Genomic DNA, 22396 nt, shown 5'->3' on the forward strand with positions numbered 1-22396 from the left:
CCTCAAGACTCTGTAGTTCTAAGCTCCAGGTTTCCGCAACCCTCGGCAATAGCTGCACCCAACCAGGAATTTCTGTTTCTAACTCTTGGCGGATGATAGACATTTGGGGTGCAAAAATCAGTCCTGAGCAATAAAGTTGGAGCGGCGCATCATCGGCTATCTGGCGGTTTCTAAGGATAAAGCGCTTTGCGTCATGTAGAAACTCGGAAATTGTATCATGATTGTTACCCTCAGCTGTCAATATAAACCATCACTTAGAATTATGCGAGCAACGGACCGCTACACCCGTCTGCAGAAGGTCGATAATCTTAACCACTTCTGACCCAACACCCAGTAAGTTCATTGCTTCCACTCAGTGCAAAAAATGCCTCCGGAGAAAGGATAGAGCATCATACATCACATCATGCAAGTCTCTGCATTGCATCAGATGATGTGCCCAAAATCGACAGGAGTATTGCAATTCTGGAGGAAGGCAGTGATCAATAGTTTGCTGATCAATCTCCGCACATCGTGTTCCATCGCTTGGTAGTCCACAAATATTCTTTCTCAAATCCTCACACACAAGGAGGCACCGAGTGGTCAACCTATAGTGTATGTCCTTCTCATTGACCCAAAATGGAGTCTTCTCTCGCGTTTCTAGGTCAAGCAGAAAGTCTCGAAATGACAGATGAAAGAGTCGTACCGGCAAAGTCTCATCATCTGGTACACTCAGAACTGAATGTAGTGGGTTCAGTCTTAGATGAACAACCCTCTCGTTGAGGCCGATAAGTCTTGAAAGTGAGATAACCGAGAGTGGGCTCTCTAGTATCATAATTGCACCGACCACTTGCTGAAATTCTTGAACCAGCTGCTTTTTCTGTTTCTCGCCTTGTCTGTTAAGAAGCCGATTAAGCACGGGAAGGTACGTTCCATCTAGTTTAGATCCATCATTTCGATGTATAAGAATCTCATAGAGACTGTCCACTGGGTCCCATTGGGGGTATTCAAATATACGGCATATCGTAGCGGCGAAAATAAACAATGGAACGGACAGTGCAACCAGATTTTGAAAATTAGCGTCTCCAGGCCAGTCGATAGGCAGGGAGCGGTCCATCCGTAAAGCTGAGAGTCGGTGCTTGAAGAACAAAGATATATCATGCTCTATCACTGGCTCGGGAATTTGATGGAGAATCAGGTCTTCATGTTCACGCCTCGTGATCTTTGAGAATTCTTGAAAAATTGGCCATTCAAGCCTGCTGGTCAAGAAAACCCGCAAACGCACAGCCTTTGTCTCCTGTAGCCGTGGTAGCAATTGGAGTACCAGTCGCATGTCATTATCCACATCACATTCATCCAGTGCGTCAATCACTATCACCACAATTGGGATTGGGAGAGTAGATAGATTTAAGCCTAGTAATGGTTGGAGAAGTATCTTATCAAACTGTTCCTTCAGCCCTTTTGTTGCGATGTCCGAGTCGTCGTGGATTGCTTCCTGGACACTGGGGATTAGTTGGGGAATGCTCTTCGCTAATTGTCTTATAATCGTCGGGAAAAGCTTCGTCGCATTCTCTCAATCCACTTCACCCCTTTTGAAGAAGAAGTTTGCTCCGAGTAAATTGGCTTTTTGTAATATCTCTGTCACCGTTCTTGAGATAGTCGATTTACCGGTCCCTGCCCTGCCATTTAACCAAAAAATGCATTTCCCGCGCGGCGACCTAGCCCATTCTAAGACTTGCCGAAGGAGGTCTTCTCTGGTGCCTGGCAGACAATAATCTTCATATTGATTCGTGTACGAGTCGAACTCGGCCCCGCGCGCAACCGGCAATTGCTTTAAGTCCATATTGCGGTCAATCCGGTCGGTAGTCTCACTTATACCGGTAACGACAGTCTTAAGCAGGTGTAAGCCAGACTTCAGTTACCAAATGGTCGGAAAGCTCACGTTTGATCAATCTGTAAGGATAAGGTGAAGTATGATTTGTATCTCTCAAGATCCGACATGAATCCTTCCACCTCCGTCCGTTTGAGGGGCCAGGCTAGTGCTCGAAGCCCTAATCTTCCCATCACCCTCATTCCTTTCCCTGAACCAATGGTCACTCCCAAGGCTCTGAGAGTTGAACAGCGCTTAGTGATAGATCTGTCGAGGGCCCGAGGCCTGGAGAGCTTCGCGCATTTAGGGCTTTGAAGGAATACTTTCAGCTCCTGAAGGGCTTCTGCAAGGCCTGTAACTGTCTTCTGTAGCTCGCGAATTTCATCTTTGGCATCCTTCACCTCCTTAATGTAGCCTCCGCAGATATTTACAATACTCCCCGCGAGCTGAATGGCCGCGATAACGCTGGCCGCAGACGACAGTCCATCCATTTGATAAAAGGGTTCAGAGAGTTCGTGACATTCTTCTGTCTATAGCTAAGGCTGTAAAGTGGCGGAGATTGCGAGAGTCCAAAGTACTTTGTCAAAGCTGAATCAAGAGGGGTAGTGCCACCCTTGCTAAGAGGACCAATCATTCACCGCTTTGGGTAGAGATTTCGAAGAAGGCAGATTTGAATGAAGTCGAGCTCCTATCCACATTGCAACACTCGGTATTGGACTCAGTCTATATATATATATATTTCACGCCGTGCCGATCTTTTGTGTTTGGCCATAACATCCAGGAACCTGGATTGCCTGATGGGTTATCGGTTAGACTATCGGCCCGAGCCGACCGAAACCAAGCCTGTTGCCGCAACTTCCCGCTCGGCAATATATCCCTATCTAGCCGCATACACTAATGATGCCACAGAGTCTGATCGATTGAGAAGTGACTACGGCAACTTTTGGGATTATCTCGCCTTTGTCTTCTATTTTTCTTTTTTTTTCTTTTCTCTCGGCAGGTACACGTATATCGCACCGGGTTTACATTTAATTTAACTTTAACTATAATGAGATGATATCAATTTGAACTAATAGGCAGGTGATGACAAATATTTTACAGTATGAATGTATCCATGTAGATACTAAGACAGACTTCTCCCCTATCCATTATCAGTTGATTGATCTCTTGGCATTCCGTGCTTGGTAGCCAAAGATGCCAGCTTTGCTTTCTCCAAGGAATTGGCTTGAAGAATTTTGACTGGACTCTGGCCTTCCAGATGATGCTCATTTGTTCGTCCGGAAACACAAATTGTCGAGTCTGAACACATTCTTTGCATATAGTGTGAATGCAGATATGTCGCTTCGTAGGAAGCAGGAACATCAAAAATGCCGTGAACTGAGATGCAGGTTGGTCCTTCATAGCTCTAACTCTCACGCATCGGGTGTCTTTGCTAGCGCAGCAAACACATTGCCAGGAGACGGAGCCAAGCATGGTTCTCTACCCACATCAGTAGATGTCCGAGTCATAGGGCAAGCTATATCATATCTCACCTTGTTTCTTTGTTTCTTTGTTGCACAAATATATGTATGGTGGAAGGCGAAAGTAGAGCACCAGAGGTTTTCCATTAAATATATGGTATATTAGGCTGATCTGCAATTGTCTTTGGGCCAGCAAACCCGGTTCGAATAACGAACGGGTTTTTCGGCGTATTGCCTATTCTGGCGGGCGAGCGTGTTTCGGCTAAGTCTCTACCGCTATAATTTTGAATGGTAGTTGTAGAAGTGGTGTATGGAAATAAATGTTGAGTTGGTTATGTGAGAATAAGAACGTTTTCTGGTCGTTAATCAAGTCAAGTCCAACTAGGGGAGCAAAGACGTGACCACCTGTTGAAGTGGTTACGATATAGAATGGTGATGACTACTCATCTGGTCTAAGATGTCACTCATTAGGAGCGCACTTCAGGCTTTACGACTTTGAAATGTGATTAAATCTGAGGACACCCAAGCTTAACCAGTCTCGATTTTCATCCAAATCAAGATAATCTAGACCGTTAAGTTTGACCGCACTCAACTTTAACCGCTCTAGGCTTAACTTCCCTCAGCTTATTGACCGCACAGTAATGCATTTAAAGAATAGTTCTATCAAGAAGAGCAATTACAGTAGCTATCCAGTGTCGACGCAAGTTGGGGTTCGATCAACGTATATGCAGCGAGACATCATACCTTCTAGCACTAATGGTCGGACAAGCAATTTTACAATAGGCTTTGCTGTGAAGCAGACTAGATACTGTCTCCTAGTCTTTGGAATTACAACGTACTAATGCAGTTTGTAGATTTGCAAGTAAATCTTCTCGGCTTTCACATCCTTTACTGGTACTTCATAATGTAGAGCTAGTCCGCACAGCGCAATTCAACCGGTTTCGAGTCTGTTAAGCAGAAGTGCTGTCTAAAGACCAGATATCTTATAGATCTTTACATTTTTTGAGGTTTTGGTCTGGCGAGGTTATCCTTCGTTTAGACTAATTGAGTTTGGCTTGCGAGCATGTTGGTATAAATATTCAGTGATTGGTAAACCAGCTCTTATCCTTCCTCACAGGACGTCGATTTTGGGTGTCTTGCTACATAATTCGACAAAGTACCCCATAGTTCACTGCAGCGCCCGAAAGTAGTGATTGCTGGCAGGTTTGGTACGATTCCACTCGCTGAGGTACTGGGGTCATAGTCTGGCGGAGACTTGTGGACTGCTGGCTGAGAACGTTGACTCTGTAAAAGTTAGGCTTTCAGATAAATCAAATGGTAAATAGGCCAACTCTCACTATCTCCTGTTTAGTTGGTACCGGGACATTGGGGTGAGAATAGTAGGTATAGAGTCGACCATTCGGCATTTCCATAACCACCCAACTTTTAATCGAATACAAGCTCCAGAAATCATTGTGACGGCGTAGCAAATTGTTTCGACGCTTGCGCAGTTGCTCCTGCTTTATACGACGCTTGCGCAGCTGCTCCTGCTTTACGCGATCCTCAATCGGTGCCATTTAGACTTGGGATGTTGTCAAAATGCGGGAAGAAAGAAAGTAAATATTGAGATGGTGATCAGTGAGAAAGGAATAGGCCAAATTCTCTTATTTATTTCCATTTGGATCCATAGAGCCGTATTATCTAAGTTAGGACATTGGAAATATCATGTGGTAGGTTGCTTTTAGAGCCCTCCAAAAAGGTCCCGCTCGGTTATGCATCGGTCAAGTGCGTTCGTTTATATCCAAACGCGCAGTACTAAAATTATGCTCACACAAAGCGAATTCCTTGAACTTCAATTGACTCAAATTGAATTACTCCTCATTTTTCTGCTCTATTTATTTCCTAATTCAACAGCAAGATTGCAGCCAGTCACCGTTGAAGAAACCTCAATAAACTCCACAAATATAAAACAAAGGCATTTCCAATGTGGAGCCCTATATCAATCATATGAGGTTCAACGTTTGTAAAGCGCAAGTCTCATTAACAGCTAGATCAAAGAGTGGTACAAGGCCAACTCCGGGAAGGTCAGGTGCCTTGGATGGCTTGCAGAGATAAATATGTGACTTACCTTCCATTCAGATGAAGGCTCGAATTTTACTCCATGCTCAAGCCCACCTATCTTGCAATTATCACGCCAATAGTCTTCAAGATTTCCTTATGTTTCCAACCCCAGCTTTGCCAAGTTCATATCACATGACGCCTCGTTCCCGACGAGCGGTTGCACGGGTGAGAAAGGAATGGCTCAACCACGGTAGGCCCCTGAAACATGTCACGACGCGAGAGTAGGCATATTGACAGTATCCAAAGGGTTCCCACTGGGTGTTTATGCTTTACAAGAGAGTTTTCCAAAGAAGGTGCCTTTTCGAGCACAGCACTTTGCCTTACAAGCAGTGCAAAAAATGTTGGAGCAAAGTGGATTCCGCTTTGTCCAACATTGGCTACCCCATGAGTGTCATTCTTTCGAGTGGGATTGTGCAGAGTCAATGGAACTGCACAAACTCTTCCCGTTCCTGGATCAACATAAAGGAAATGTTAGTTCTAAGGTGTTTCACCAGATATTGACTAAGCTTCACAACCTGAGACGCATGGTGACGAATATTCGCCATGCTGCAGTTCACAGAATTGTTCAAGATAGCGAATCCTTCCTTATAATGCTTCAGGCCGCTGTTGCTTTCGCACGCTGCATCGGCGATGATGAGTGTACACAGCAGCTTGGGTGCCTCTGCAATTCTTTGAATACTTTCCTAGCCAAGATGAATGAGCGCTCACATCATCTTCAGGAGAGAATTAGATTTCAGATTCGCCTATGTCAGTCCCGTCCACAAGAACTGATGCAACGGCATGCTCTTCTTCCAGAGGCAGTCAAAAGGATGACAGAACAAAACGAACAGATGTTTGACTTGCAGGTACAAGAATTTGTGAGGAAAAAGCTATTTTGATTGATATTTTGCTCAAGCCAGCCGCAGCCCAGTGGAAATTTTCTCTCCCCGATGAATGGTTTTTATGTTTTGGACATACAATATGCAGTCATAATAAAATCCCATAGCCGATCCGTACAAGACAGCTTGTTGGATAAAAGTAGTAAATTTCAGAGGGGCGAAGCGCCAATAATGCAAAATAAAGAAGAAACATGTTCATTTATGGAGGTGTATAGGGTTTTTTGTGCCATGCTTGGGTCTTTGAGCTCCGACCAGTTTGCCGTCTCTGGAATCGTTTCATGTGTTGAAATACGTGGCTGGCGAATTGTAAAGCTCGTGACCAAGGTCTAGATCAGGTCACGTGAAAGCAGCACGTGAGCCGTGCGTGAAGGTAAACAAGGACCCCCGCAACTTCGAAAATGCCATTCCTAACACTTTGGAAATCAGAATGTCCACAGAAATCGACGAGCTGCGGGGCCTTCTTGCAGAGGAGCAACGTCTTCGAAGGGAGGAGCAACGTCTTCGAAGGGAGGATAGAGAGAGGACATCCAAAACCAGCCTACCCACATTTCTCGACGGTCTCCATAATTACCTCTTCCTCGGTCTTGGAGTTCAGCAGGATAAGACACAATCCACGCGAGGAGATCCCGCAAATGCGACCAACAAACTTCGCCCCAGAAAACTCAAAGCTTGGGACTCTTTCGCGAAAGAACAAGAGGATATTTGGCGATTACTGATGAATTCATCACTTGTGGAAGACAGACTGTTCACTTCTCTTCATACACTGGAAGAAACGGGAGAAAGCATTCGGCGGCAGCTCGTTGGCTCGGAACTTGACCTTAACCACTTTCTTCGCCAGACCGTTGAGGACCACGTTTCGAAAATCATCGAAAAGCTCTACAATGATCCAACACTACGACAAGTATTTGGGTTGAGAGGGTCGATCCGTTTTGAAAACCACTCCAATACACTGAGCCCTGAGCAGGAACTTGAGGAGGGAATGCAGAATATCGATATTCGTGGTCGGCGACGTTCACCGCGTTTAGCTGCCCGGGAACAAAGCGCATCAAGCAACACAGCGACGCGTGGCCCGAGAACCCCGCCTCCGGCACGAAGCAGCAGGCCTCGTGCCGATCAATTCTGCGTCTATAACATTCCCAGTCGATCATCCGAATCGATCCATCGCATTGCAGCCTATATCAAGGAGTACAAGTCTCCGCATAAGGTGACTCTGGGCCACATTTATGAAGGGCTGGAGGATATGGACATCGATAAAGTGGTTGAGCAGAAAGAAGACGAGACCCCAAAAGTTCGGTTCCATCGCGCGATTGCTGGGCTTCTCGTGCAGCCATATGACTATATGATTCGCGCTGGTACGGAAATGGGAGTCCTGAGTACTGGCGAAGCTGATGTCTATCTGCGAATTGGGGAAGATCCTGGGACGCTCTTGTACCACCTCTCTGTTCCAAAGGGAGATGTTGGGGACTTCACTGGCTGGGACCCCCATTCAAGCGTCCCAAATCGTCTTCATTTGACCGCGGTGGGGCAGTCTCTCGCTTTCACCCTCCAGGCGCTCAAGTTGCGGCCTCGGAACCAGGCTTGGAGGCAGCAAGCAATCAACACGTTGCCAAGGTGGAAAGTGGTTGTCGCAGATATTCTGGAAAGTATCCCAGATGAGGAGGTACCGTCCTCCGAATATCGCCCTCCACGGACGAATGGTGTTCTTCGACCGTCTCCGATACAACTACGTCGCAGGCGACACAAACCGATCATTAGTGGTTGCCAGTCAATAGACGCACAAGGAAATTCAGACGACGACCAACCTGACCCCCATACGCCGAGCCGGGATCCGCGCATCTATCGCAACATCGAACGGAGGCATCCACCGCCGACCCATCCAACATCTACGCCAGCTACACAAGGATCATCAGGAGAAAACAACCGGCGCTACTGCACGTTAAAGTGTCTACGCGGATTGCTCTATGGAGATGAGCTAGATCAGGCTTGCCCCAATTTCCTTGATCATGGCACAACGCGTCATGTCATAAACGCAAAATCTTTCATCAAGCTGTTGCGGCATCAATTGTCTAAGACTGTCAATGCCGATTGTGAAGTACTGGGTATACACGGTTCTCGTGGTGCTCTTTTAAAAGTTACGTTATCCTCGCACGGATACACTGTGCCTGCAAAATGCACCGTTCCAGAGTTCTCGGAATACCTTCGGCATGAAGCTGCTGTATATGACAAGCTACGTCCAATCCAAGGCATATACATCCCTTTCTATCTTGGAAGCATCGACTTGGCTCATCCGTACAGCTACGACGGTATCGCATATCTTGAACATATGATGCTATTGAGTCCGGGTGGACAGCCTCTTGACCTGGCACTCAAGGAAATGAGTCGGGATTGCTTAATTGCCAAGATGAAAGAGTCGCTCTCAGGGATGCACCGTCTGAATGTTCTTCATAAGGATCCGGCCCCGCGGAATTGGTTGTACAATCCAGAAAGCAAAAAGGTGGTCTTTTTTGATTTTGAAAGGGCCGAGATCATCGATTTACGGCCCATCTTGGGGATGATTTCACCAAATCGCAAACGAAAACTGATGCCACATGATGGGCTTGATAAAAAGCTACCTTCAGGTTTTGCGGGAGAAATAAACAAAGCAGTGCAGGAGTTGCGATGTTGGAATACACGAGCGACGTTCCAATGAACCGACTTGCAAGGTGTCCAACAGTGCATATTATAAGTCCAATGTAAATCATGTTTGAAGTCGGTGGTAACGACCATCCATCCTTATGTCAATCATTCATTCATGGAGTTGAGCCTGATAGCCGTTAGATTGGTAAAATAAACCGGAATTAAAAAATAAGTAAAGCTCTATTTGGATGACCAGTTACAACTGCGCTGGATCAAATCCAGCGTGTGGTAGGATTGAATCGTGGGACTTTCAACTGCCGTTTCCAGACCTGCTCAGCCTGGGCTTCTCGGATTCTAGATTGCTCTGTAGCAACACGAAGTTTGCTGACAGCTTGAAGCACCCGTTTATTGCCAAGAGGTTTTGCCTCTGGTTCGAAGTGATACTGCAACGTCAAATCTTGCGAAACTTCAGTCATGACCATTGACAAAAAAACCAAATTTTGGAAACAAGAGCGATAGAACTCGTTCTCGTCCTCCTGTAGGTCCCGTTGACAAATTCGCTCGTTCCTCAGCTCTAGAAGTGACAAGCGATTTCGTGACTTGGAGCATTTCAGACGTGTTCGAGTAGTCTCCAATGCCATGGTAGAGCCTTTAGCTAACGCAATCTGATGGTCCAGAGAATTTATTTCTGGCAGGTCGTGACGTATCGGAAGCATCGCCGGCATTGAGTTCCATGGCAAAAGGTTTTTTGGACATTCTGTCGAGCGGCTGTAGATGCTTGAGGAATCATCCGCAGGTAGGTGCTGCTCAGTCGCCTTCATAGACATTTTCAGAGGAAGTAGCAGGCCGCGTACTTTTCCCGACAGCTCAGTCAGCCTTATATGTGTAATCAGAGCGTACGAATAGTCACAAACCTGAGTGGGTGCTCTTTTTTGCGGGGATTTTTGAGACCCTCAAAATTCCCACCCTGCCTAATTTGCCTAATTCGGGTTGGAAAGCACGAGGTGTTCTTCCAAAAGCGGTCCAATCAGGTGTCTTATCTCACCACACGGTAAAAGGTCGTGAGGGCTGGCTCTGAATGGAATCCATCTTACAAGGAGCACGAGATGACCTTCGCATTGCAGTACCCGAGCGGCACCGAATTAAAGATGTATGGCCATGGCTGCCACGGTTTGGAACTAGCTTGATTCTGACCTATCGAGCCGAGCATGCTTGTTTGTGTTTATGGGTGTCCAATCCCGTTAGCGTTGAAAGTTGCGGTTACACAAACGATCGTCGCCGTAGAACAGAACCAGCTGTGGAGACTCTACCTCTACCAACCAACGGTGGAGAGCGACCGAGTTCGTTTCCGAAGCCTCATATACATTAACCGCAAACTTTCAGACTTCTCTCGCCGACAAGAGATGCGAACACCCAGATTTGGCAGCGATCAAGATCGATCTGGACGGCCAACTCCCGGATTCCAGTCTTTTTCAGTCTACATTCCGCTCTTACCGGTGTACACGCCTGATGAAGCATCGGCGGGGACGACATTATCGGCCTAACTACCCTTTCCAGTTACTATTGGACACTATCGGAATCAAGACGGAGAATAATTCTTTCTTTCTTGGATGCAGGTGGAAGATCGAGTTTTTTCAATGCATGGTGACAGATGAAAGACGTGTACGACAATGTATGTAAAATTGACATAGTTATGTAAAATTCTCTAACTAAATAAATTGACAAAATCCGCTCTTTTTCCAATCTGTGCGGACGTCGATGATTAAGCAATGTATGTGTTTTTGTATGGTACCGTTATCATGGCGGTCCATTGATTTTCCGGTTTATATTAACTTGATAATTTCTACCATGTATCATGCATGGTACTCGACACATGGCTTTCTGCTTCCCCTCTTGGATCCACAAGTAACGCACCTCATTAATAGGTCAAAAGAGCCGCACCGATAATACAAAACAATAATCAACATTGACATGGCCCTAGGATTTTTTAATCACAAGAAAATCTTGAACCAGCCAGTGCATAACGATGGGATAGAATGGATATCAATTCATAGCCGCCGCTTCTTATGTTCCAAGGCAGGTTCTATGAATTGAACGTGCCGTTTGACCTGTGGGGCGCAGTAGCAATTCCTTTTTGGAGGCCAGGCAGCAATTAGATGGTCGGCACGACCAAAATGGGAATTTGCTTGTTGGTCTTCGAGGAGCTCCTGCACCGATTTTGGAAAGCCGCCAATTTTTTGGAAGAACGAAGAGCCAGCAATCCCAATTGATATCATTTCTTCTAGACCATTGACGGACAATTTTATTTTTTTGCGATAGTATCCACATACATGGCAACCGTCATCTTCACCGACGTCTCCAAGATGATTGCTGCGGCCTGTTTGGAACCTTGCCCCCGGAAATTCGACCATGACCTGCTTCACCAGCTCCCTAGCATATGATCGGGAACACAGGATTGACCCTTGACAGAAGTATACCCCTTGTCTTTTGATTGGCAGCTCATCGAGTTCAAAGAAGAAAAAGGCAGATGCTAGGATAGCTCTCACTAGCTCATCCGGAACGGCGAAATGCATTTTGGACATCTCCGCTAGTCTGCTCACGTCGTCCAACCGAGGAAGCGGTTGAGATAGCTCGTGATTGAGCCGAAAAACATTTGATCTTTTGTCATCCGGCAAAAAGTTGAGTGCCTCACGGTATCCTTGCTCACCATCCATGGATGGGGAAGACATTGTTGCTCGAATCATGCGAGGGATGGCACTATCTCGCAGTAAACTCCGGGCAGTATGAACTGGCTGAGTTACAGAGGAAGATGACCCTGTTCCCACTGATAAGAGTAGATCATGCGTTTTGGCTGAGGGCCAGATGACCGCTAGCTCTTTGAGTGCAATTGCCAAAGGATTGTTGGCACGAACTCCACCATCCTGTAAGAATCCAAACCCTTGAAGAAATTTCGTTCGAAAGAAGCTGCTTGATATTAGCCCTCGTTATCTTAAAAAGGCTACCGGGACACTTACAAGGGAGCGGCGACGGTGCACTCAGCTCTGTGAACAATGGTCGTCAGCGAGTCTCATCACGCGTTTATACAAATGGCAGTGCTTTAGATAGTGGACTGATGATAATTCAAAGCTACTCACACGTCCCGTAAGAGGGGATTCTCATCCTTCGTCCGAGGAGTTAAGAATTGGTATGCCGCATTCATATTGCGCTGACCCGTCCCACGATAGTTTGCCAAAACGCACGCTTTCCCATCAGAAGTACGGCTTGTGATGATGGCCACTCGACAGCCGGTGGAGCCCGTCGTCATGACATCAAACATTCGACGTTGGGGGCCGACCACTTTCTGCAGGGTATTCTCTAGGTTGTCTGAGTCGTATTGGCAGTCGGCTAAAAGGCCTGCCAGGCATTTAATCCATGTAATATAGCGAGGTATTGTGGATTTTGGTGCACATTTTGGAGATGGTCTAAAAATCATCCGAGCAAAAGCAGGAAATTTAGCGCAACTCTCCTCTGCGGATACTTCGTTGAGGGTTATATCCATCGCTGAAAGTGCCCCTGCTCTGAATGTCAGATATTCTCAACCAAGGAATACACTCTTTAGCAATGACCGAATACATACCAACACTTGTCCCGATACACAAATCAGATATCTGTGCTATCGATATGCCTCCAAGCCGTCTTTCCAACGCTCGTAGGAGCCCTAGCTGAATGACACCACGAACTCCTCCCCCATCTAGGCTTATCACAATTGGTCGCTTGGTTGGTGGAAGTTGGCGAACTGTGAGTTGGAGTAAGTTACCACAGATAGGGCATTTGGATAAGTCGATATGGTATTCTGCGTGGGTACTCGCAGTTCCAAACAGTACAACGCAAGTGTCACAGATTGCATGTCTGCAAGGCAGCATATGCTCTGGAGGTCGACACATACAAGAAAAGCAAGTTGTCGTCGACTGCAAGCCTCCCCACTTATGATAAAACCTTACCAGCGACTCCTGACGGATGGCTGCTGAAGTCGTCTTCGGCCCCAATTGAGTGAAGCTCTCGATGAATTGATCTGAAATGTTTACACAACATGCTTCCGAATTTTCCTCATCCCAGGCATCCCGACAATGGTCCCGATAAAGGGCATCGAAAATCATCTCTGGTTGAAAGACTATATTGGTCAGCCCCGTTGGTGAAAGATTTTAGAAAGACTTATGGGGTGGGAGTAGTCTTGTAAATATAGAAATTTCTTACGATGCATCCCAGGCGGATAGGCGTCCAGTAGCAGAGCCGAAGCGATAAATTTATCGAGCTCACTCTCATGGCATGCAGAATTTGCAACTTGCTTTTGTAACTCGACAAAGCAGTTCACCATTGCTTTATTTCTTATATAAGCCCCTCGTGCCACTAAAAGACAGTCAAGGTTGGTTGGGTTTGGTCCTTTCATTTGAAGTTGAAGAGTTCGGTCCCAGAGCGCATTGAGATGCACGGCTGAGATTAAGAGGCACTTTTCTTTCTGTATCTTTCGTATTTCTTGGATTTCATCAAGAATGAGACTCCGTAACGGCTCAAAGACAACGGTGGGGGATAATTCTGATCTGTCTCGGAGATCCAGTATTGTGACTTTGTGTCGCCCCATGCATACCTCGGGCGTATCAAAGTCCTCATCCGTGTCATGCATCTTAAGCTGAAAGTTCCCTGACAGAATAATTATCACACGCATTAGGTTGGGTATTTTTTGAGTTCCGATGGACAGGGTTCCAAATGGTGTTTCTAGCAGTTGTTGTACGTCTTGCATCTCAGAGATGGTGTTAACAAAAAGACAAAGAACTTGAGTCCACGGCAAGATCTTTTGTCTAATCACGTCTTGTTGAAGATCTGCTAGAGGCTGAGACTCCCCAAGGGAAATAGAATATCTTCTATGTTTGTCTCCAGACCATCTAATCAAGCAAGTGTCACCCACCCCAGCTTGGCTGAAAGGGTTACTCTCGGCAAAAATGATAGGATGTTCAGTGTGGGCGGTCGTTGTACTGAGATGAATGCGAATGAGTCCAGTCGGTCCCTTGCGTGTGACATTGTTGTGAGGAAACAAAGCTTGAAGGGCCTTGATCCGATTTCCATTGCCAGCAAAATAGATAAATGAAGGGTATTGCGAGTTTGGGTGGCTCATTCCCTGGATAATGTCTCCGAACCGTCCGGTGTCTACCAAGGACCTGCCTGTGACATCTGAGAGGAGGTCTAGCCAAGCCGCCATTGCAGATTTAATCACATCGTGTAAACAAAAAAGCGAATATCGTGTACTTTTATATATTCAACTTCCTATCTCATCTGAGCCTACTTAGAAAATGGCTTGCCATCAAATACTTGATACTCCAGTCTGACGGCCATGTCGCAACTACAAATTATTTGGCCCTCACAATTTCCCAATACTGAGTGCTAAGCTCTCATATTAATTACACGGGGTATCCTGGTGATGTTCTTCAAGCCAGCAGCATTGCTTTTGATGTTCTCTGTCCTCTATCCAAGACTCCGCTCGAACCGATTATATGATTTGAACTATAATTCGAAGACTTGATGAATTCCAACCTACAAGGGCACCTCCAACGCTTTGAGTTCTTACTCTAGTGATGAGTTGATTAAACCTGGCCCCCACCTTTTGTGAGTAGCCCTTGGTTAGCAAGGGTCAATATGGAAATGATGAGCAGTCAATCCAAACTAGGAAGATCAAAAAGCCAATATAAATATAATATGTCTCGTCTTTCTCTTTTAAATATATTGTAACGCTTTACTCATCGCACCAAATCGGGGGCCATGCAGTTTGGTATACCAGAGGTTGTGAGAAGGCGAGCAGGAAATACTCAGTCTGATTCCACTGAAAATATACAACATGAAGATACCTTCTCCAGCCAAAGCCATGATACAACTTACGCAATAATGTTGAAAGAAGAAGCGCAAATGGGTTGGAGATACAATGTCTCGGTTAGCATAGCAAATTGGGCTCTACTTGCAGGATATCTAGTTATCCCCGGAACATTTACTTCGCTAAAAGAATCAAACCAGGTGGAGGAGGCTCTTAAAAATAATGCTGCTGGGCGAGCTGTATTAAGCACCATTCAAAATCCCCCCTTGCTCGTCATCGCTTGCTTATTTCTTGTCGGTGGAGCCGCTGCATTGATCGTGCTTTTTCGAACACTGGAAAACAATTATTCATGGCTTGTGAACAAGATTTTCATGTAAGTACGCACAGCCCACTAAAGTTTTGTAATCATGGGTTCTCACAATTGGCAAAACCGTAGGCCTGCTGCATTAAATGCAGCCGCTGGGCTTCTCACTACGCTTGTCAACGTTTACACTTCCCGTTCAGCTCACTGGTCTGTAATGGCTATTGTTACGGTCGTGGTGACCAGTCTTCTCTTGTTTATATTCTCATCATTGTTTGCTTATTATAAGTTTATCAAGTTGGGAAGAGTCATACTTAAGGATGAAGAGGAACAGCATGGAGAGGAACTTGAAAATCAGGGTCCTTCGCGAGAATCAGTGCTTGTGCTCTTTCCGGCGGACCTCAATGGAACTGAACATACCACTGACACATTGAGTGCCATTAAAGTGAACCCATTTGGCAGCATCGATGGCGGGAAGTCAAAGGACAAAGGCAGCATGTATTAGGCAAACCTCTATTGTATGTATTAGTTGGTTCGTTTCAATAGTTCTGGCCTGTGGATCAATTTAAATTATGTATTTTAATTGCCAAGAAAAGGTATGTCAAGCTTTCAAATGTTGCTTAGATCGAAGTCTTTCTTGCCGCGTAAATTATCCATTACCATTTGCAATGGCGCACTATTTGGCCAGGTAGTGGCTTTACCCCTCTGGTGATGCTGGAGGCGTGTACCAAATCATTATTTGGCATGCCGGTTATATAAACCAAGGTCTGCCCAGGAGGTATGGAAAAGGTGACGAGGTACGCAAACAGAACTGCAGAGAATTGCGGCAAGATGAGCACCCCTCAAAACACCTAATTGTCTTTCATGTAAGTTACATGAAGGCCGATACGATCTGAGCTGAATGAAATTTTAGACGCCTATCCCTACAGATCGCTCCGAATGGGCTTCATGCTGCAGTGTTGCAGGTATGGGCTCAGGACAATTTTTTGTTCTTACGCCTAGTTATCATTTGTTTGTTCTATTATTATAAGTAATAAGTCATATATAGACGTAACAGCGCCCAAACAGCATGTTCTCTGCTAAGCCGTCTTGGTGGACACGTGTAAAAGAAATCACCATATCTTGCTTCAGTGTCTGTTGATTCGGTCTTGGAGATTTATCCAATTATTAATTCGAAAGACTGTACTAGTTATATGTTTATTGTGGCGGAGTAAACTCGAAGCTAAACAAACGAAGTTCCAATTTCTCAATCTTAAACTGATATGTCACAAGCAAAAACAATTGTATAATAACTAATCAGGAAACCTTATCACAGTTGATCGGGCTTACGTCGCCAGCGACTTGAACCCTTCCAAATTATGAATGCAATTCATATTGCCACTTCAACTCCACCCAGAATTTGCATTTGATCTTTGTAGAAACGGTAGGATGCCAATAGCTCATCTTCTTTCCTTTCACGCTCCATGGCGCTCATCTTGTCCCAGTCCCAGCCACGTTTTCTGGCTTTATCTTCGAAGTATGTCTGGATGCTGTACGTCACCACCTGAGTACTTGAGCTTGGCTGCTCGCCTTGGGGGGCTAACTTGCTTGCATAGGTTGAATCATTGACAGAGACTTCATTTGGGACAAATAGTTCGTTCTCGCTGTCCATTTCCTGCTTTATTGGGCCTGAAAAGGAAGGCTCTTCCGTGATTGCCTCCGGGCGCTTCCCTAGCGCCCGCTCTGTCGGAACCGGCTCCAGATATGTATTTCTTGCGGCTGGTCCATGTTCTGAACTAGGCAGTAGCTCTTGCGTAGCTAGTCTTGTGCTCTCTCTTTTTACTGTCCGATCCTTTTCTGCTTTGAAAGTATCCAGCGGACAGGGACTGGGCGAACGATCAGGACTGTCTCTTCCCATCTGGCCTTGCCAGTGGTTGTAACGTTGTTCCTGCTTCTCCCAGGCGTCGGATATCTTTTGCCCTGCCGTGGCCCGATCTGTTAATTTGACGAGATCTGAGTTGGTAATCCAGCAGGTGTTCCTTGTCAACAACTTTTGATCGGCCTCATCGATGTCTTGCCACTTGACTTTGATATATGCTGTGGGAGCAGCTTTGTACTCTTTGGTTGAGACTTTCCTTTCTTGGATTGCCACGCCAACAATGCCGACAATGTTGTTCCTGGTGTACCGCATATGCTTTTCTCCATCTTGACCTCGGTATGTGACGTGAGAAATTCGAGTCTCAAGATCCGATACTTTTTGCATGTCTTTAGTGTTGTATCCGTTCGCAGTTTGGACTCGGTATTTTGCCGCTTTGTAGGGTCCGTATCGGACCAGCAATACGAGTGACCTTCCTAGGCGGCTCCAGGCGTCTGGTTCTCCATCTTGATCCCGGCCAATTGACAGCTTCTTCAGATCAACCAGCACCTCGTCATCCGACTGGTCGTTGACGTTAACTGGTGCTGAACTACTGGAATTCATTCCATTGTTGGCCATCTTCGGATTAGGCGGTTCAGATAGTTCCCTTTCAGGCTCAGTATCTCCCATATCTATGTCGTTTGGCTCGAGTGGAGCAGCTTCATTTGAGTCATCCGAACTTGGTTGGCCGTCTTGCGGACTGTATTGGGGCTTTGACTGTGGCTGAACCTCCTGGCTTTGATCGGAAGCATGCGCGTTGGCTTTTTCGCTGGTCTTTGGCTGGACGTACGAGACTTGTTCATTCACGGCCTTGATTTTGGCTGAAGAAATCTTACCTCCATTTTCAGCTAAATTTTGAAGTCTTTGTACATTATACTCCTTGGGTGGTTGGTTTCTCGTACTGTATTGTTTTCCGACTCCGCTTTCTGGCTTTGGGGAAGACATTGCTGAAACTAGCTGAGAATGCTATCTGAAAAGGATACCTTTGAGACGGATGGAAGGCCTTCCCTTATTTATATTTTCTCAAGTCTATCGTATAGACAACCTTGCTTTTTTTATTTTCTTTTCCCTAGAAATTGCTGCCCACCGAAAATGAATGTTTTTGTTATTTACCATTAGCTAAACATTTTTAACCATCTACCAAGACGCAGTCCATTGGATGGCTTCTATCATGCATGCAAATAAAACAAGCAAGGTCAGTAAATTGATGGGCCAATTAAGTCACTGATATTTATAGTGGCATAGCACTGAACTGCAGCTTTTGGCAGAAAACTGAGGCATTTCAACCAGACAGCAACAAATATGAATTCAGATAAGGAACCATACATTCGACCTGACTTAGATTTAATATTTTGCTGTATTCCACAAGATTTGACTACCTTGCAAATATATTTTTTAAAAATGCTATCCTATCGCTGCGGATAATGTTCTACTACTGTTTCAAAGGCCGCCAATGGGCTGCTACTACGATCTACCAAAATTCTATAGGCTTCTAATGTCGTTCATTTTTTTCACAATGGATATAGCAAAGGAACTATGAGGGATATTGCACCGGTTCGTCGAAGTCCTTATGTGATCGTACTATACGGCACGGGGTGCCCTCAGATATCGTTCACTGGTAGTAATATGAACCGCATGGACCGGGGGCTACCACAGTCCTCCCGGGCATTGATCTCAGACCCCTCGGCTGTTTGCATCATGTCTGTAAACTTAAAAGATTCACGAGCCGAATATGTGGGCTCCAATTGGCAGAACTCCTCACATGCCAACTGGGCTTTGCATGCCTGGTCAACCAGACCATGTACTGAGATTCGGAGTTCGTGTGCGACTTGGTAGGCGGCGTAGAACTCGTCATCGGATGAACCAAAAGCGCCAGATCGATGGAGGCGGAGCAGTTCCTCAGACGCTTGACCGGCCTTATCCTGCAGGTGCTTGAAAAGGGCGTAGCAAGCTCGGAAGTATACGTTTTCTCCTTGCTGTCGGCCGATCTGTCGAACAATATCCGCGATTTCTTCCATGGCGCTCAGCCGACTCTTTTGCTGCCGTGGAAAGGTAGTAATTTTTTAGACGACCGTAATGATATTATAGTATGAGCCGTTCCGGCTATATGCTGGAGATGCAGGTCTCGGACGGCGATAGGCGGTCGAGGAGGAATAACTCATCATGTAATGCTCTCTTGGAGGCAGTTGAGAATTATGGGTCGCCAGGGACATCCGGTGATTGTTTCTCATTCGTGTGATTGAAAATTGAGGGCTACAGCGAAAGCTCTCGGATGTTAGTTCGCTTGGGTGTTCAGCCACCTAGATATTGAGGATAGCTAAAGCGGCAGCTTTTGCCAGCTCCGTATGTTGTCAAATTGAACAAAATGCTTGGACCAGAATAAATAAATGGTTCGATGAGTTCAATTTGATGGCTTTAACCATGAGTAATTGATGGGCGTGAAATTGATAGGTAAGTGAATACTCCCATCGCAGATCCCAGCAGAAAAGAGCTAGAGCCAACCACCACGTAAATGATGGCAGGCCCGAACTGAGGAGGTGAAGTGCTTAATCATGTTTGGGTAATCAATTATCAAACAAAAGTTTGATAATATTAGCTGAAACATGTGTCTTTCTGAAGCCGGCCTGACCTTCGATGTGTTGATGAACAACCGTTCCAAATTTTGCGATGTGTTGTAGTTCAAAGATATGGATTGAGTTGTTATTTCAGAGGGATACATGAGCCTATATATACAACAATTAGCCAAGTTGATTTCCAATCAACTTGGTCGTCTGTATTGACACTTCGGAGCTAATTCCGACGGTGCGGCTTGGTTCCTGATCTGCACCAGCCTCATATCACAACACGATGGAACCGTTCACCACCCTCTTTAACCACCCTCTCTAAACACCTTCTCTAAACACCCTCTCTAAACACCTTCTCTAAACACCCTCTCTAAACACCCTCTCTAAACACCCTCTCTAAACACCTTCTCTAAACACCTTCTCTAAACACCCTCTCCTCTCTAAATCACCTGCCATGTTGGTTGGCATCAATGAAACTACCCTCTCCTTGTTGACAGTTGTAGTTTGACAGAATTCGTGGATTGGATTCCGACAGTGGACACACACCTTTGTTCAATTCCACCAAGTGAATGTGACTAGCCGCTTTACCTTCTCCATTCCTGTTCTCATTTAAATAGCCCGCCTACCCCATGGTAATATCTGGAATTAAGATGGTTGCCTTTCAGCGTCAGCCATCTCGACCTCCTACTGTGTGGTGTGACGGAACGCCCGATTGGACCACTTCCAAGAGACCAACCCATTCATCTGCACCGTCTTCCAGGTCCCAGTCCGACCCAGCGGTAACCCCTTCTGCCCAACCGATCAACGACCCAAGTGCAATGGCTGGTCCTCAAGCTCACACTCTGCGCGACTGTACAATCCTCGCTATAATCAGCATCTTCGGTCTTTCGTATTTTTACCTCTTTGTGATTCATTTCTTACTCTTCCACTTCCCATCATCTCCGGGAGGGATTCTGGATTCACTGTCGTTGCTCGTCTATTGTGCAGGCGTCATCCTCTGGTGCTTGTCCAGCCTGGTATATCGTATCCTATACGCATCCCACGGCAGTGATGCGGCAGAGTGGCAAAAGCTGGAGCTTGGAGGCGTTTTGGTCCTGATCTGGACGACTACTATTCCTTCCGTGGTGTTGCTGTTCCGTGCCAAGCCTTCCCTCCAGCTCGGATACCTAGCGGCCTTCACCGTCGTTGCTGTTGGGACTTTGGTGGATTTCCAAGTCTGGGATCCCAGTACCTATGCAGCGCGGTACCGTTTCCCGTACAGTTGTGTCTCGTTGGGCTTACTTTCGCTGATACCAACCATTCATGCCTTGACCGGGACATTTCAAATCCCCCCACTATTGGCGGTACATTTTGGTCGAGTCGCCATCTGGAATTCTCTTGGAGGTGTCTTTTATCTGCTTCAGCCGTTGGAGAGGATGGGCGTGGTGAATGGTTGGCGGCCCAGTCTCTATGTGATGCACTTGGTCCTGGCCTACAGCGCTGTCACTTATTCGAGGGTTATCCTGCATACGGTGCTTGAGTATGCAGCGTAGACTCTATTCATATCCGGGGAGGTGGCACAGACTTCGAAGCAGGACGATACTCGCATACTTGGAGGCCGGGATGAAATGCCTGCTCGTTGATGAAAGGAGGATAGTTGGTATTTACTTCTTACGGGCCTAGTTAGTGTATATTTATTTAACACAACCATGGCATTGAATACAGAATATCCCAGATCAGTAGATTGACCCTTGATTTATTTGTCAAGTTTCGTAATGCAGGGGGTGGTTACTGGCACTAGCGGGCGGGAGTATTCTTATCGCTGGCCGAGGCCCACATTGCCACGGCACACACCGATTCTGGAGGCGGGCCGCGAAGATGTGGACGGACCTGCACACGCTACCGGAAACCAATCCTCTCCGCAGAAACACAGATCGGATCAGGAAATTCAGGAGATACCACCGCTCGCCACTATACCAAGTAGCGGACGCGTTGAGGAACATCGAGATGGAATCGCTGGAAACTATCAACCCGTTTACACTGGCACCATGGGAATCACGCGTGCACACTGATGATTATCTCATTCCCGAGGAATCGACTGTACCAGGCGGATCAATGCAAATCGCGTTCAGCAGCTCGGCACGGAATGAGCTGGTGGGATTTGGGGTGGCGATCGAGAAGCAACCACCTCGCTATCGAAAAGTGAAATTGAAGGCCTTTTCCGTCACGTTGGGCGCAAGAACAGAGCAAAATCCATTTTCCTCAGAGCTAGCAGCAATGGCGCATAAACTAAACACGCTCGTGGGACTGAAAGATTACCGGATTACACTGCTCACGAGTAACAAAGCGGCGGCTCTCACGCTGAATAATCCGCGACAACAGTCAGGCCAGGAATTTGTCTGTCAAATCTACAAGCTGATAAGAAGAGTGCGGAGGAATGGAAATCAGATTAGCGTCCGGTGGATCCCCACTAGCGAAGACAACAACCTTCTACGTCTGGCGAAAGAACAGGCCAGAGTCGCAACACAAGAAGACGCTGTCCCGCAAGGCAAAGTCCCCAGGATGAAATCGACAACTCTGAATATCGCGCGGTCCCAGGCAGTCCCCAGCAGTGAGCTGCCCGGGAACATAGGGAGACATTCCAGACGAGTGGATATAGCACTTCCAGGGAAACACACGCGGCAGCTTTATGACCGATTATCGTAGAAAGAAGCGAACGTGCTGGCCCAGCTCCGCACGGGCATGGCAAGGCTCAATGGATATCTCTTTCGAATCAATGCCGCCGAAACAGATCAATGTGCATGTGGACAGGCAAGAGAGACCGTGGACCATTTCCTCTTTCTATGTCGGAAGTGGACCGCATACCGGACGGAAATGCTGCAATGTACCCACACTTGTCGAAGCAATATATCTTTCTTC

At 46.3% G+C, this 22396-nt stretch overlaps 10 protein-coding genes across 10 annotated transcripts; 3 read left to right on the plus strand and 7 right to left on the minus strand.

Moving 5' to 3' along the window:
• Nucleotides 1-2: 2 nt before the first annotated feature.
• Nucleotides 3-343, minus strand: N7455_006033 (uncharacterized protein; the record flags this gene model as incomplete). The annotated part of the gene is given in 3 exon segments (XM_065605202.1): nt 3-72; nt 84-234; nt 274-343. The coding sequence occupies 3 exon segments, from the start codon at nt 341-343 to the stop codon at nt 3-5; spliced, it is 291 nt and encodes a 96-aa protein (XP_065461056.1).
• Nucleotides 344-352: 9 nt separating this feature from the next.
• Nucleotides 353-2337, minus strand: N7455_006034 (NACHT and WD40 domain protein; the record flags this gene model as incomplete). The annotated part of the gene is given in 3 exon segments (XM_065605203.1): nt 353-1546; nt 1559-1847; nt 1919-2337. 3 exon segments carry the CDS (start codon nt 2335-2337, stop codon nt 353-355), a joined length of 1902 nt encoding a protein of 633 aa, XP_065461057.1.
• A 2070-nt stretch (nt 2338-4407) lies between these two features.
• N7455_006035 (uncharacterized protein) lies at nt 4408-4862 on the minus strand (the record flags this gene model as incomplete). The annotated part of the gene is made up of 2 exons (XM_065605204.1): nt 4408-4590; nt 4644-4862. 2 exons carry the CDS (start codon nt 4860-4862, stop codon nt 4408-4410), a joined length of 402 nt encoding a protein of 133 aa, XP_065461058.1.
• A 1849-nt stretch (nt 4863-6711) lies between these two features.
• Nucleotides 6712-8973, plus strand: N7455_006036 (uncharacterized protein; the record flags this gene model as incomplete). The annotated part of the gene is made up of 1 exon (XM_065605205.1): nt 6712-8973. One exon carries the CDS (start codon nt 6712-6714, stop codon nt 8971-8973), a length of 2262 nt encoding a protein of 753 aa, XP_065461059.1.
• Nucleotides 8974-9172: 199 nt separating this feature from the next.
• On the minus strand, nt 9173-9727 carry N7455_006037 (uncharacterized protein; the record flags this gene model as incomplete). The annotated part of the gene is made up of 1 exon (XM_065605206.1): nt 9173-9727. The coding sequence occupies one exon, from the start codon at nt 9725-9727 to the stop codon at nt 9173-9175; it is 555 nt and encodes a 184-aa protein (XP_065461060.1).
• Nucleotides 9728-10948: 1221 nt separating this feature from the next.
• Nucleotides 10949-14133, minus strand: N7455_006038 (patatin-like phospholipase family protein; the record flags this gene model as incomplete). The annotated part of the gene is made up of 4 exons (XM_065605207.1): nt 10949-11864; nt 12035-12452; nt 12517-13038; nt 13134-14133. 4 exons carry the CDS (start codon nt 14131-14133, stop codon nt 10949-10951), a joined length of 2856 nt encoding a protein of 951 aa, XP_065461061.1.
• Nucleotides 14134-15146: 1013 nt separating this feature from the next.
• Nucleotides 15147-15545, plus strand: N7455_006039 (uncharacterized protein; the record flags this gene model as incomplete). Its single annotated transcript, XM_065605208.1, has 1 exon — nt 15147-15545. One exon carries the CDS (start codon nt 15147-15149, stop codon nt 15543-15545), a length of 399 nt encoding a protein of 132 aa, XP_065461062.1.
• An 864-nt stretch (nt 15546-16409) lies between these two features.
• On the minus strand, nt 16410-17879 carry N7455_006040 (uncharacterized protein; the record flags this gene model as incomplete). The annotated part of the gene is made up of 1 exon (XM_065605209.1): nt 16410-17879. One exon carries the CDS (start codon nt 17877-17879, stop codon nt 16410-16412), a length of 1470 nt encoding a protein of 489 aa, XP_065461063.1.
• Nucleotides 17880-18535: 656 nt separating this feature from the next.
• On the minus strand, nt 18536-18952 carry N7455_006041 (uncharacterized protein; the record flags this gene model as incomplete). Its single annotated transcript, XM_065605210.1, has 1 exon — nt 18536-18952. The coding sequence occupies one exon, from the start codon at nt 18950-18952 to the stop codon at nt 18536-18538; it is 417 nt and encodes a 138-aa protein (XP_065461064.1).
• A 1196-nt stretch (nt 18953-20148) lies between these two features.
• Nucleotides 20149-21030, plus strand: N7455_006042 (Hly-III-related protein; the record flags this gene model as incomplete). Its single annotated transcript, XM_065605211.1, has 1 exon — nt 20149-21030. One exon carries the CDS (start codon nt 20149-20151, stop codon nt 21028-21030), a length of 882 nt encoding a protein of 293 aa, XP_065461065.1.
• Nucleotides 21031-22396: the final 1366 nt, after the last annotated feature.

This window comes from Penicillium solitum (assembly GCF_028829755.1).
Source record: "Penicillium solitum strain IBT 25940 chromosome Unknown utg000004l_segment0_segment0, whole genome shotgun sequence".
Taxonomy (NCBI): domain Eukaryota; kingdom Fungi; phylum Ascomycota; class Eurotiomycetes; order Eurotiales; family Aspergillaceae; genus Penicillium; species Penicillium solitum.